General features: G+C 52.2%; 2 protein-coding genes across 3 annotated transcripts; one reads left to right on the top strand and one right to left on the bottom strand.

Moving 5' to 3' along the window:
- Window positions 1-3,757: 3,757 nt before the first annotated feature.
- Window positions 3,758-7,144, top strand: HOXB13 (homeobox B13). Of its 2 annotated transcripts, XM_037993053.2 has the most exons (3): window positions 3,758-4,856; window positions 5,800-6,029; window positions 6,648-7,144. In XM_037993053.2, the coding sequence occupies exons 1-3, from the start codon at window positions 4,256-4,258 to the stop codon at window positions 6,681-6,683; spliced, it is 867 nt and encodes a 288-aa protein (XP_037848981.1). In that variant the 5' UTR covers window positions 3,758-4,255; the 3' UTR covers window positions 6,684-7,144. The 2 variants fall into 2 exon arrangements, with proteins under 2 accessions (XP_037848981.1, XP_008011214.1); XM_008013023.3 differs by lacking the exon at window positions 6,648-7,144 and having other exon boundaries at window positions 3,761-4,856; window positions 5,800-6,447.
- Window positions 7,145-8,110: 966 nt separating this feature from the next.
- Window positions 8,111-9,570, bottom strand: PRAC2 (PRAC2 small nuclear protein). Its single transcript, XM_008013024.3, is given in 5 exon segments — window positions 8,111-8,281; window positions 8,284-8,390; window positions 8,393-8,502; window positions 8,504-8,543; window positions 9,107-9,570. Coding segments are annotated over 5 exon segments (423 nt in total). The 5' UTR covers window positions 9,174-9,570; the 3' UTR covers window positions 8,111-8,182.
- Window positions 9,571-13,839: the final 4,269 nt, after the last annotated feature.

Below are 13,839 nucleotides of genomic sequence, written 5' to 3'. Positions count from 1 at the left end.
GGGTTGTGCAGGGACTTCCTCGCTGAACTCATGTAGAGCCCCAGGGAGGACTTGGAGGCTCTGAGCCTCAGTTTCCCGATGCAAGAACTATGAAGCTTAAGCAGGTTGCTTGTAATTCATTAGAAGCAGATACACATGGAGGCATACAAATAGAGCTCATATTTATTCAGATTGTGAAAGGCTTTTATGTGCAAAATCTCATTATATCACCACAGTATTTATGTGAGGAAAGAATTATTATCCATATTTTACAGATAAGGAGACTTAATCTTACTTTAACTGATGCCAGTTGAGGTCCATGATAGCTCATGGGCAGATGCACACACATACCTATGTACAGGAAATAGGGGCACATACCCAAGTGTTAATAGATATGAGATCCAAGACTGGGTGTGGTGGCTCATGCCTGTAATCCTGGCACATTGGGAGGCCAAGGCAGGGGGATCACTTGAGGCCAGGAGTTGGAAAGCAGTCTGGCTAACACAGCAAAACCCCGTCTCTACTAAAAATATAAAAAATTAGCTGGGCCATAGTGACACTCACCTGTAATCCCAGCTACTCAGGAGGCTGAGGCATGAGAATCACTTGAACCCAGGAGGTGGAGGTTGCAGTGAGCTGAGATGGTGCCACTGCACTCCAGCCTGGGTGACAGAGTGAGACTCTGTCTCAAAATGAATGAAACAAAATGAAATAAAACAAAATAAAAATGAGATCCAGAACTGTTCTCTAGGATCTAGCAGATACTAAATAAATTGTAAAGAAAATAAAACAAGCACTATAGAATTTATTTGTATTGAAACGTATCCCTTTACAGGAGGGTCTCCAGCACAGCTGGTGACCTTCTCCCCACTCCCTCCATGTTTAAGTTAACCGTCTCTGCATTCCACAACACTGCAGTTACATGCACTTAGCTACTTATTTCAATGAACATGGATAAGAACGCTATATATCCAAAAGCACAATTTCAGCAAGTGTTGAAATGAATTTAAAAAAATTTTTGTTTTTAATTATTTTTCCTTAGTATTTGAGATACAGCTGATATGCAATAAAGTGCAGAAATCCCAAGTGTACAGCTTGATGAATTTTCACATCAACAAAGTCTTGTAACTAGCATACAGATTGAGATGGAGAGTATTTCCAGCATCCCAGAAGGCTTCTTTATGTCCTTTTCCAGCCAGGAGACCTCTCCCCATGGCAATCTCTATTCTGACTTCTATCACTATACCATAATTTTGCTTGTCCTTGAACTGCATAGAAATGTAGAAATTGAATCATACAAAAGCTACTCTTTTGTGTCTGGCTTCTTTCATCCATATATCTGTGATTCATCAATGTTGTGTATAGTAGTGGTTTATTCTTTTTCAAAACGCTGTGTAGTACTTCATTGTTTAATTATACCATGCTTTCTTTACTCATGCTACTGTTGATAGACATTTGGGTTGTTTCTAATTTGGAGCTACTATATTTTGGTTTCATTTTGAGATGGGGTATCCCTATTATCCCTATTACCCCTGTTGCCCAGGAGTTTTTTTTTTTTTTTTTTTTTTTTTTTTTTTGAGACAGAGTCTCACTTTGTCACCCAGGCTGGAGTGCAGTGGCATGATCTTGGCTCACTGCCTTCCAAATTCAAGTGATTCTCCTGCCTCAGCCTCCTGAATAGCTGGGATTACAGGTGCCCACCACCACACTTGGCTCTTTTTTTTTTTTTTTTTTTTTTGGTATTTTTAGTAGAGACAGGGTTTCACCATGTTAGCCAGCCTCGTCTCAAACTCCTGATGTCAAATGATCTACCTGCCTTGGCCTCCCAAAGTGCTGGGATTACAGACCTGAGCCACCATGCCTGGCCCCAGGCTAGTCTTGAACACCAGGGCTCAAGTGATCCTCCCACCTCTGCTAGGATTAGTTGTTAGGATTACAGGCGTGCACTGCCCTGGGTGGGTTTGAGCAACTATGGATAAAGCTGCTGCGGACCTACTACTACATGCCTTTCGATGGATATAAACATTCATTTCTGTTGGGTTTATGCCCAGGAATGGAATTGCTGGGTCATAGGGCATGACTATGACTATTACTATTTTTTAAATTTAGGGATCTATTAATGCCTCTACTGTACAAGGATGAATAAATGTGCTTGTGTGTGTGTTTGCCTAGTGGAAGCTAAAACTGTGGACATGCCCTATGTATCTATCATCTACCAAGTAAAAATTGGTGAAAAATTCTTAGTGTTTAGGTAAAAATCTGGATATTTCTGCAGTTCATAATTAGACAAGCAAGAAACTCTGGTGAGAAACTGGAAAGCACTGAAGAGACGACGTCTCCCTTTTCTTCCATATTGTTTTCAAATGCAGTAAAATCTAGTGAAGATTTCGTGCTTGGTGTCTTCAGTTACAGCAATGCTCATTAGGAGTGATGTGCACTACAGCCTGTGGGCCCTTTCCCACAAAGTGGCTTAAGTTCAAGGTCAGGTTGGTGAGATGCTATGATTGAGTCCGCCCAGAGTTTGGGGTAATCCATTCCATATAATTGCCAAGACCCTCGTGTAGAATGGAAACATTCCTGTCTTCTCCAGAAAAACCGGGAGTTCTAGAAAAAGCAGACAGAAGAATTTGATTTGGGAGGGGTAGTAAAGGAAGTGGAAAACCTCTAAAGACAGATTTATGAAACAAACCGTTTGATTCTTCCGAATTGCACTGCATAATAGGCCCCAACAGAGGGGCCTCAAGCAATTCTGCCAATGGTTGGGGCTTCCCCTCCCATTCCCTTTTCCTTCTAAGGAAGTTTAAAACTTGGAGGAGGCAGATAGGGGTCTCGGACTTTCTGGGCACTCAACTTGGGTGGGAGTGTGCCAGCATCAGGACAGTTTCCTAGGCTCCTTGCAGACCATAGGGAGAAGGCTGCAGGGCAGGAAGACTGGCATCTCCACACAGGCGTCTGTATTCTTGGGGTCCAGAACTCCGACAGCTGGTTTCTGGCAGTCAGCCAGGCCTGGCTTCCTCAGACTTCCTTAGATCCCAAAAAAGGGGGAAAGCGACTCTCTTTTCTTTCTCTTTTCTGACTGACACTTCAGGATTTTACAAGATTGTGTCCCATCCCCTCTGTCAACTTCTCTCTTTCCCTCTTTGTGTTGCTGTTCTGGGTCTCATCTCTCCCTCTCCCAGTCCCTCCCTCAAGTCCTGTGGCTCTCCGTTCCTCTGTACGTCTTTCCCCACACTTCAAGGGAAATCCAGACCCTTCCACAGGCCACTCTAGAGGCTCTATTTCCCCTTCAGGTCCGGACGTGGAGTGTCCTGGGCTCCGTCTAGATCGCGCGTCTTCTACGTCTGAGTTCGTGTCTCCCGCCTCTTCCCTCAGCCTCACCCAAATCAGGGCCTCCAGAGCATTCTGGGCAGTAGTGAGATCCCTGGGCAAGGGGCGTCCAGGGCACCTCCCTGGGGCCCGGAGCAGCTCATTCCAGGACATCTGGGACAGGAAGCATACCGGGAATGAACCAGAGTGCTAGTACCCAGGACCCAAAGCCAGGGGCTGCCAGAAATACCCATTAACCCCCATTTCCCAGCCTCCTCTTACACAGGCGCATTCCCGGGTTCTCCTTTGAGGCCGGGAGCGGCCTCCCAGCCCCACCCCCGACTCCCCTTCCCCCCCAGGAGATGGACACTTTATAGGGAGAGCTTTTTATTCTCTCGTTAAACCTGCCAAAGCGCAGGAGACAGAGAGCCAGGGAGGGAGGGGAGGAGAAAGAGGTGGGGCCCGGCTCCTCATCCCCTCTCCCTCCGCCCACCACGCCTCCCCTCCCCCCGGACGTGGAACTGGGACTCTGCAAACTGGAAAGCAGCGAAAGGACACCTCCTTCCTTTTCTCTCGTGTTGTTTTTAAGTGCAAAGAGAGACAGAGAAGAGTGGAGAGGGAAAAGAAGAGAGAGAGGGAAAAGAGAGAGAGAGGAGAGAGCTGAGAGAGAGAGAGAGAGAGAGAGAGAGAGAAAGAGCGAGAGAGAAAAAATAAGCTGGGGTAAAGTATTTTCGCAGTTTCTGCCTTTAGGATTTTATTAGCTTCTCTCCCCCAGGCCGCAGCCAATCAGCGCGTGTGCCCGGGCCCCTGCGTCTCTTGCGTCAAGACGGCAGTGCTGAGCGAATGCAGGCGCCTTGCGAGCTGGGAGCGATTTAAAACGCTTTGGATTCCCCGGGCCTGGGAGGGGAGAGCGAGCTGGGTGCCCCCTAGATTCCCCGCCCCCGCACCTCATGAGCCGACCCTCGGCTCCATGGAGCCCGGCAATTATGCCACCTTGGATGGAGCCAAGGATATCGAAGGCTTGCTGGGAGCGGGAGGTGGGCGGAATCTGGTCGCCCACTCCCCTCTGACCAGCCACCCAGCGGCGCCTACGCTGATGCCTGCTGTCAACTATGCCCCCTTGGATCTGCCAGGCTCGGCGGAGCCGCCAAAGCAATGCCACCCATGCCCCGGGGTGCCCCAGGGGACGTCCCCAGCTCCCGTGCCTTATGGCTACTTTGGAGGCGGGTACTACTCCTGCCGAGTTTCCCGGAGCTCACTGAAACCCTGTGCCCAGGCAGCCACCCTGGCTGCCTACCCCGCGGAGACTCCCACGGCCGGGGAAGAGTACCCCAGCCGCCCTACTGAGTTTGCCTTCTATCCGGGATATCCGGGAACCTACCAGCCTATGGCCAGTTACCTGGACGTGTCTGTGGTGCAGACTCTGGGTGCTCCCGGGGAACCGCGACATGACTCCCTGTTGCCCGTGGACAGTTACCAGTCCTGGGCTCTCGCTGGTGGCTGGAACAGTCAGATGTGTTGCCAGGGAGAACAGAACCCACCAGGTCCCTTCTGGAAGGCAGCATTTGCAGGTAACTTCTATTACCCTGGGTCCCCCTGTCTCTGAGCCTGGGGTTGTGGGTCCCACTGGCTTTTCCCTGGGAGGAGGAGGAGGGAGACTTGGGCTGATGAGGATGAGCTTGGTGCTCCTCCCTTGGTAATTAGGACTCTGAAGGAGGGTCCAGGCAGCTGGATTGAGGGCCTGGATGGAGGTCTGTGTGAGGGTCCTGAGCTGGGTGCTATCTGAATCCTGAGGGCCACCTCCCTTCTCCAGGAGGCCCTGGGACCAGCCTTTCAACATGTCTGAGAGGTTTGGATCTCTTTGCTGTTGAGTGGGGATCAGGGTGTCCCTACCCAGCACAATTCCAGACTAATTCTACACAAAGGCTAAATAACTCTCAATTTGGTGAGTGGGGAGTGGGCGTGGGAGATACGATGTACTGTAGAGAATACAACCTCTCACTCTTTTAGATGAGTTTTCCAATTTCCAAAGAAAAATTTAGGTTTCCTGCAGTCATGACATAGGTGTGTGCATTGGGATGGGTGGATGTGTGTATATGTGTGTGTGCGTGTGTGTATATGCATGTAGTGGGAGTGGGAGCAGAAACGTGTTTCCAGAATTTGCCCGTAGAATCTAAAAGAGTGGTCAAGAGTCTGGAAATGCATGAAGAGTGGACGTATGTGATGGTGGGCAAAGGCCTGTGTGTGGTGTGGGGGTATGTTTGCAGATTCTCGGGTGTGAGAGCAGTGATGGGTGAGGATGGCCTTCAGGAACCAAGGCTGAGCGGTGGTGAGAGAACAAGCCCAAAGCCAGGGTGGTGTCCCGGTATGCTTTGGAGGAACAGGATTGCACGTGTGCCTGTAGGGTGACCTGTGTGCACCTGTGGGATGACTTAGCTTGGGGCTTGCAGGATCTGGGTCCGCATGGGTGGGGATCTGACCATGCCTTTTCCTCCCTCTCTTTCCCCCGTGCAGACTCCAGCGGGCAGCACCCTCCTGACACCTGCGCCTTTCGTCGCGGCCGCAAGAAACGCATTCCATACAGCAAGGGTCAGTTGCGGGAGCTGGAGCGGGAGTATGCGGCTAACAAGTTCATCACCAAGGACAAGAGGCGCAAGATCTCGGCAGCCACCAGCCTCTCGGAGCGCCAGATTACCATCTGGTTTCAAAACCGCCGGGTCAAAGAGAAGAAGGTTCTTGCCAAGGTGAAGAACAGCGCTACTCCTTAAAGAGATCTCCTTGCCTGGGTGGGAGGAGGGAAAGTGGGGGTGTCCTGGGGAGACCAGGAACCTGCCAAGCCCAGGCTAGAGCCACGGACTCTGTTGAGAGGCCCCTAGAGACAACATCCTTCCCAGGCCACTGGCTCCTGGACTGTTCCTCAGGAGTGGCCTGGGTACCCAGTATGTGCAGGGAGAGGGAAGCCCCTTGTGACAGCCCACTCCACCAGGGTCCCCAGAGAATCTGTCCCAGTCATCATCATTCATCCTGACAGTGGCGATAATCACAATAACCAGTACTAGCTGCCATGATCATTAGCCTCATATTTTCTATCTAGAGCTCTGTAGAGCACTTTAGAAACCGCTTTCATGAATTGAGCTGATTATGAATAAACTTGGAAGGCGATCCCCTTGCAGGGAAGCTTTCTCTCAGACCCCCTTCCATTACACCTCCCATCCTGGTAACAGCAGCAAGACTGAGGACAGGGGAAAGGGCAGATTCGCTTATGTGGCTGTGATGTCCGTTTAGCATTTTTCTCAGCTGACAGCTGGGCAGGTGGACAATTGCAGAGGTTGTCTCTTCCTCCCTCCTTGTCCACCCTGTAGGTTGTACCCACTGGTCTTGGAAGCCCCCATTCTTAACACGATGATTTTACCGTCGTGTGAAAATGAAGCCAGCAGGCTACGCCTAGTCAGTCCTTCCTTCCAGAGAAAAAGGTTTGAGAAAGTGCCTGGGATTTCCTCCTGCAAACTCTGTCTTCCTTTAGTATTTCTGGTGGTTCTGACCAAAGCAGGTCATGGTTTGTTGGGCATTTGGGAGCCCAGTGAAGTAGATGTTTGTGGCCTTGCCTACTCAGCCCTTCCCAGGCACAAACAGTGGCAGAGTGGTGCCAACCCTGTTTTCCCGGTCCACGTAGACAGATCCACAGTGTGGAATTCTGGACGCAGCAGACAGACGGGCTCTTCGCAGAGCCCGGACTGTGAGAGGGACATGGGGACCTCTGCCTCTGCGTTCATTCTCTGATGTCCTGTACCTGGGCTCAGTGCCCTGTGGGACTCATCGCCTGGCCGCGCAGCAAAGCCAACGGGTTCGTGCTGGGCCTTTCTGCATCTTAGGCTGGGGGTGGGGGGTGGAGGGTGGGAGTGAGGGGGCCTGCAGGCCATTCTCCACAATTGAGCCCACAGGCCTGAAGTCTGGAGAACCCGTAGAACCGAAGTTCCGAGCAGCGGGTTGGTGGGTCGGTGGGGAGCATTGGGGCGGCAAGCAGTCGGTAGGGTGCCGCGTCCGCCACTACCTCGAGGACCTTTCCCTTCCGGAGCCAGCTCTCCAAGAAACCCCGCGGCAGCCGCCGCATCCAGGGGATTCGAGTGTTTATGGCCCGCGGTCGGGTGGGATCCTAGCCCTGGCTCCTCTCCCGGGAAGGGGTGAGGGTGGGATGTGACTTAGACTCCTACAAATCTGTTTACCAAAGAGGAGCACGGGGCTGAGGGAGAAGGCCAAAGAGTGTGAGTTCATGGGGACTGGGGGTTGAGGGGAAGAGGCCCAGGAGGAGGAAAAGGGGGTCCATTTCCTGATTTAAAAAATCGTCCAAGCTCCGTGGTCCAGCTTAAGGTCCTCGGTTACATGCACCGCTCAGAGGAGGTCACTTTCTGCCTTCCACGTACTCCTTCAAGGAAGCCCCATGTGGGTAGCGTTTAATATCTCAGGTTCTTACTCCTCTGTCTGTATACGCTCAAACCCGACCAACGACCAACGATCCGGCAAGTAAAACCCCTCCCTCGCCGACTTCAGAACTGGCCAGAGTTCAGCGCAGATGGGCCTGTGGGGAGGCGGCGAGATAGATGAGGGGGAGCGACATGGTGCGGGGTGCCCCCTTGGAGAGAGGAAAAAGGCCACAAGCGGGGCTGCCACCGCCACTAACGGAGATGGCCCTGGTAGAGGCCTTTGGGGGTCTGGGACCTCTGGACTCCCCGTGCTCTAACTCCCACACTCTGCTATCAGGAACTGAAACTTAAGGGTCTTCTCTGTTTTTCACTCGCAATAAATTCAGAGCAAACAAAAGATGTGGAATCTTAGAGATTTATTCCACTAGTGTGGTAGTACCATTAAAAAGACAAGGGCGCCCCCTCCCGGCAGAGGCTCACCACTCCAGGAGAACTTGCGGACAGTCTTCCATCTCCCGCGGAGCTACCGGCTTCCCGCAGCCTGGGGCCTCCTGGGTACTTACTGGGCTGCGTGTGGCGGCTCCAGGACGTGATGTCGCCTGCCATTCGGCCAGGGCATCGGCAAATGTATTGGTCCAGCCCCCAAGAGACCCAGGAAGAAGGCAAGGAGGTTCGGTACGGCGATCTCGAATGGAAGAAGGCGGTCGGGCTCCGGGAGCCAGGCCGCAGCGCCATCCGCCTTCTGTCCATGTCTTTGTTAGTAATATATTTATCTTCCTCGCCATAACAATTCGCGGTGGACCCCCTACTTTTTTTTCGGATTTACTTGTATGGAATCTGTGCAAAGGATACTTAATTTCGTTTTGTATTAAACCCTTTTATTGGAAATCCCTTCCCAAACAATTTTAGTCTCCCACCTATCCCCGGCCGACCACATTGAAATCTCTCACTTATTTGTGTTTAAATCACAACAAAATCTACAAACCTACACTCGCCTGCAGCTATTTACTTTTAAATAAGGGCTATGTTAAGCTACAGGAGGAAATGTTTTGCTTACCATTCGGACAAACGTGAACACAATGTCACAATAGGTGAATCCAGACAACGATCTCACAGACGAATAAACGCAGAGGCACACACATATACTCCGGAAAATAAGCAGGGTGCCTTTTCACCAACAAGGCGCAATTGTACTCTGAGCTGCCCTCCAGACCTTTCCCCTCCCTCAGAGCCAAACGCCGCCCCCCGCAGCGAGTCTTTCAGCAAGCTACCAAACGGGATCGGAGGGTCGCGTCTACGCGGACTCTAGACCCGAAATAATTTCTAACTCCAAAGCAGGTGGATGTTATTAGGCCTCCAGAGTCGAGTAAGGGAGTAGTGGCGCAATGCGTAGAAACTACCTCCGGAAGCTCTTTTGGAATCTCGGTTCCGGCACCCGCAACGCAGAGCGCGAACCTGAGGCTCCATCTTTTGGGTTTTACTCCGGCTGGCGAGAGCTTCGGGGACCCTGCCAGGCAGCCGCTAGCCGAGAAACTGCCCCGCCTTCCCTGCACGCGATCCGTACTCCAAGTAGTAGTTCCGGGGCCGGAAGGTGGAAAGCCCCCGAAGCAGGAAAAAGCGTCATCCAGACCCCCCAGTTCTCGGGAGCAGCTCCAGCTTTCCTTCCCCAGCCCAGAGCAAACTTCTCTTCCCTGCAGCTCCCCTCCTCCCCTTCATTAAACTTGTATTCAAGGTTCTAAGTGCTGCACTCTAATTAGATTTCCTTCAGGGGAGACCCTGTGCCCCCCAGCCCCACCCCGTCCTGTCTAATAGAAACCCCCGAGCTACAACCGCGAATTAAATAAATGAACTCGTTACCGTAAACTTGCAATAAAGCCCGGAGGCGACTGCTGCGGAGGGGGCAAAAGAAGGTTTCGTTGTTTTTGAAATTTATACCATTCTCACCCTCCCGAACAGTTGCTCTCCAGGAAAGGGGAGAAAGCTCAGGAGCAGCCCTGGGCCTCTCGCCCAAGAGCAGGACACCCCGCCCCTCCCCGCCAGGCGCTGGCCTGGGCCTGAGACAGATTTAAAACATCCAATGGGGAACCAATGCCAGGCTTTCTTCCTGTCTCCCTACCAGTTAGTACTGTAGAGGGGATGAGGGGGAGGGGACGAAGTGGTGGGGAGAGTGAAGGAAAGAATTCCACCATTACCCCCTCTCCTCCCCTAAACTGCCCCCCGAACTGGGAGGGGCACAGGGGGTAGCAAAAGAGTTTAATCGCTCCTAGAATAATGCTGGCGCCAGCCTCGGGGGACGGTCAGGGACTTTGCCATTGGACTTGAAGTTCCAGGCTGGTGGTCTCCACCCCCATTTTCCTAAACGTTTTTTTGGGAAGAGGGAGGAAGGTGAGGGGAAGAGAGGACACCTCTGGCCTTGGGAAAGAGGGAGGAAGCCAGTCAAGGGAGGAAGGGCCACAGCAACCAGGGGTTTCCAGGGAGATTCGGAGGTTTGCCGGGAGGCGAGGAGGCTGCTGGGAGGAGACACTCCAGCTTTCGCCCCGACTTGCAGCTATGAGATGGGGAGCCACCAACCGCAGGCCTTCTCACTGAGCCCCGCCCCAGACTCTACAGGGAGGGGGCACCCAGTGCTGTGCTCCCGTCCTTCCTCTCCTAGCCTAAGGTGTGCGAACAGAGCGCCACTGGGAGGCCGAAACCTTCAGGTCGATGCCTGCTTGCGAGCTCAGGCAAGCTGGATTCTGGGCCGCACCTTTGCAGAGAGAACAGCGATGTTGTGCGCCCATTTCTCAGATCAAGGACCAGCCCACCTTACTACCTCCAAGAGTGCTTTTCTCTCTAATAAGGTAAACTAGCTGATCCGTGGGCCAAGGGCGTTACCGATGGATCTCTCAGTATGGTAGCTGCTTCAGGAGGCCCTAGGAGGCGGTCTCCCAGGAATTTGGGAGCCTTCACTGGTTTTGGGAAACAAGAGATGGGTGAGCAGCAGGCTCTCACCGATACCACCTGGCGGGAACACCTACTCGTTGTTTCCTGTGGAGACCAGCAGCCGCCCTGGGCAGAAAGGGACAAAGAAAATATTTCGCAGCACGCGGGACCTGCAGGGCCTGGGCGGGGGAGAGGCTTAGGAGTGGGAACTAGCACCTGCTGTAAGGTCCGCCGTAAGACTTAATGTTTGTCTCCAATCGGATGGAGTCCTGGCACAAGCAAAATTAATATTGTTAATGTTATTATTATTTAAAACTATAATATTTTACAAAACATCTACTTTGAAAACTGGGCGAGGCCGGGCATGGTGGCTCAACCTGTAATTCCAGAATTTTGGGAGGCCGAGGCAGGCGGATTCCTTGAGCACGGGAGTTCGAGACCAGCCTGGGCAATGTAGCAAGACCCCGTCTCTATTTATATAATAAAATTTTTTAAAAAAGGAAACTGGGTGAAAGTTAACTGTGATTATAACAATTGTTATTATTCTTTTTTACTAACTCATCCTTAAGGCAAAAGCTCCGGCCTTTAAAAAAATAAAAACGGGCCAGGCATACTGGCTCATGGCTGTAATCCCAGCACTTTGGGAAGCTGAAGTGGGCAGATAACTTGAGGCCAAGAGTTTGAGATCAGCCTGGCCAACATAGTGAAACCTGTCTCTACTAAAAATACAAAAATTAGCTGGGCATGGTGGCTCACACTTCTAATTCCAGCTACTCAAGAGGCTGAGGCACAAGAATTGCTCATACCTGGGAGGTGGAGGTTGCAGTGAGCTGAGATTATGCCATTGCACTCCAGCCTGGGTCACAGAGCGAGCCTCTATCTCAAATAATAATAATAGTAATAGTAATAATAATAATAGTAATAATAGTAATAATAATAATAATAATAATTGCATCTTTTTCTCTAGGCCCCGGGCTTCCTTATTCCCTTTCCTGCACCCTCTCAGAAGCTCTGCCTTGGTAAGTGTGAGATCAGTGCCACAGCAGGCATGTGTGTGTACAGGGGCTCTGGGCCCAGTACAGAAGCAGGCTGGGGGGCCACATGCTCACATCTTCAGCCAGCCACTGACAGGATTGGTCTTGGGGTGGGCACGGTAATCCACAAAAACACTCAGGACTCACCTAACTCTCTTCTCCCCACAGCTGGCTCCTTCCCTGCCAGTTCCCCCTCCCATAATGACAAAATCCACAATTGAGTGAGCACTTTATAACCTAAAGAAATTGAAACTAAGAGGGTAAGTTACTTGATCTGGGTCCCAAAGCAGGAGGGCTTAACCTCTACCACCAACTGATAAAATAGAAAGCCCAGTGGCTCCTCCATTGTCAACATACCTCTCCCCACAAGGCCCTTCAGATACTAACAAGCACCTGCTTCCATCTGAAGTCACCCAGCTGAGATCACACAGGTGCACCCAAATGCCCTAGACCCAGTCCTTCCTCAGGCACTGGACAGATCCGCATATATGCAAGCACGGGGGATTAAACACATGTGGACATTTATGTCAACCAACTACTCATTTATCGAGTAAGCAAAATCTTCCACTAGGGGTGGAAGACAGGAGGAAAGAGATGGAAATAATGCTCTCCCTTCCCACCAGGCCTGACTCATATGCTGGTAGATCTTGGGTCTGCAGCTTCCCCATATGTGACCTGAGGCCAGAGGATTATATTCCATGACCAAATGACCACAATCAGAACAAATGGAGAACAGGGCGGGGAACAGGGAATGAAAAGGACACACATACACACACACACACACACACACACACACACACACGGCTTCTGGGAGGCTTCCCTGGAGAAGATACTTGGAATATCAAATCCGGGAGGGAAGATGTGAGCAAAACTCGGAGGAGGAGGCCAGAAAATGCAGGTCGCGGTGGGTAGAAGGACGGTGTGGATCCTTGCTCCAGGTGAGCTGGAGCTGGACGGGCAGAGAGCAGGGGCATCTCACAGGGTCCTGGACCCCCGGGCGAAGCCTGGGCAGTAATCAGACGTCCCCTTGCCCACTCAGACGCTGATCGCCTTACCCCCACCCAGGAGGGCACGCACCCGCACTACCCGCCCAACTACGCAGACCCCAGGCGGAGGGCAGAGAAGCAGCTCTCGGTCCGCGGGGTCCGTACCCATCCTGTGGACTCTCAGCTGCCCAACTCTAGGTGGGCCCAGCCCGTCGTCCCCGCCCAAAACCCGCGCCCAGCCTTTGTCAGGTTGATGGCCGAAGCTCACCGCACCTCCCATTCCAGACAGGGTTTTGTCATTGAACTTGAGTCAGGCAATAAACATTCCTTTACCCCTCCGGAGCCAGGCCGAGACGCGGAGGGGTGGATGGGAAGGGCGGAGGGGGCTGTGGAGGGACGCGGAACGCGAGAGGCCGGGCCTCTCCCACCAAGCCAGCGCGGCTTTATCAAACAGCTTCCAATCCTTGCCTTCCCGGGAACACTCGCCGGGTCTGCAGCTGAAAGCCGGATTCTTGAGGCCATCCGGCAAGTCAGGCCAATGTTTTGGTCAGGATCGACATGGTGTAACTTTTTCTGTTTTTCTCCTTGGCATTTTATGTTCGTTTACCTTATTTTAGGCAGTCCAATCGTTAATTTATTTTAATAATCAGGGCAAACAAATGCGTACACGAACGAATACTAGCTAAGGCCGATGAATTATTAGAGAATGTTCGAGTCAGTCGTAACGAGGCCGTCGCAGCTCGGTTTTACAAGCGCCCCTCCCTCCGCGGGATTACCCGGGGGGCTGTCGCCTGCCGCGCTATCCGATCCCGGGCTGCCACCAGAGGCTGCCGAGCCCCGCGGATCTCCCAGCCGCCTTCCCAGGACCTGGAAACTTCATCTTTGCAAATGGGGCGTCTCCCTACTCGGTGGCGGAGGAAATAGCGGCCTGAAGAGCCGTGCGACCCGGGAAACCGGCGCGTCTTTCCCGGCGATCCGGCGACTGCGGAGGCTGCGAGGAGCGGCCTGCTCAGACTGTAGTAGTGCTGCGTGTGTGTGTGTGTGTGTGCGCGCGCACGCACGCTCGTGTGTTTAAAGAATTCAGGATCCTGGAGCAAGGGAAGATCGAACACTCGATCCCCGGGTCTCTCCCTGGCTCAGTAACATCCAGTCGAAGGTGAACCTGGCGCGCCGGGGCTCAGGGAGGCGCGG

Source organism: Chlorocebus sabaeus, chromosome 16 (assembly GCF_047675955.1).
Source record: "Chlorocebus sabaeus isolate Y175 chromosome 16, mChlSab1.0.hap1, whole genome shotgun sequence".
NCBI classification, from domain to species: domain Eukaryota; kingdom Metazoa; phylum Chordata; class Mammalia; order Primates; family Cercopithecidae; genus Chlorocebus; species Chlorocebus sabaeus.
Note: the sequence above shows the minus strand (reverse complement) of the source record. Positions and strands in the feature narration are given on the sequence as shown.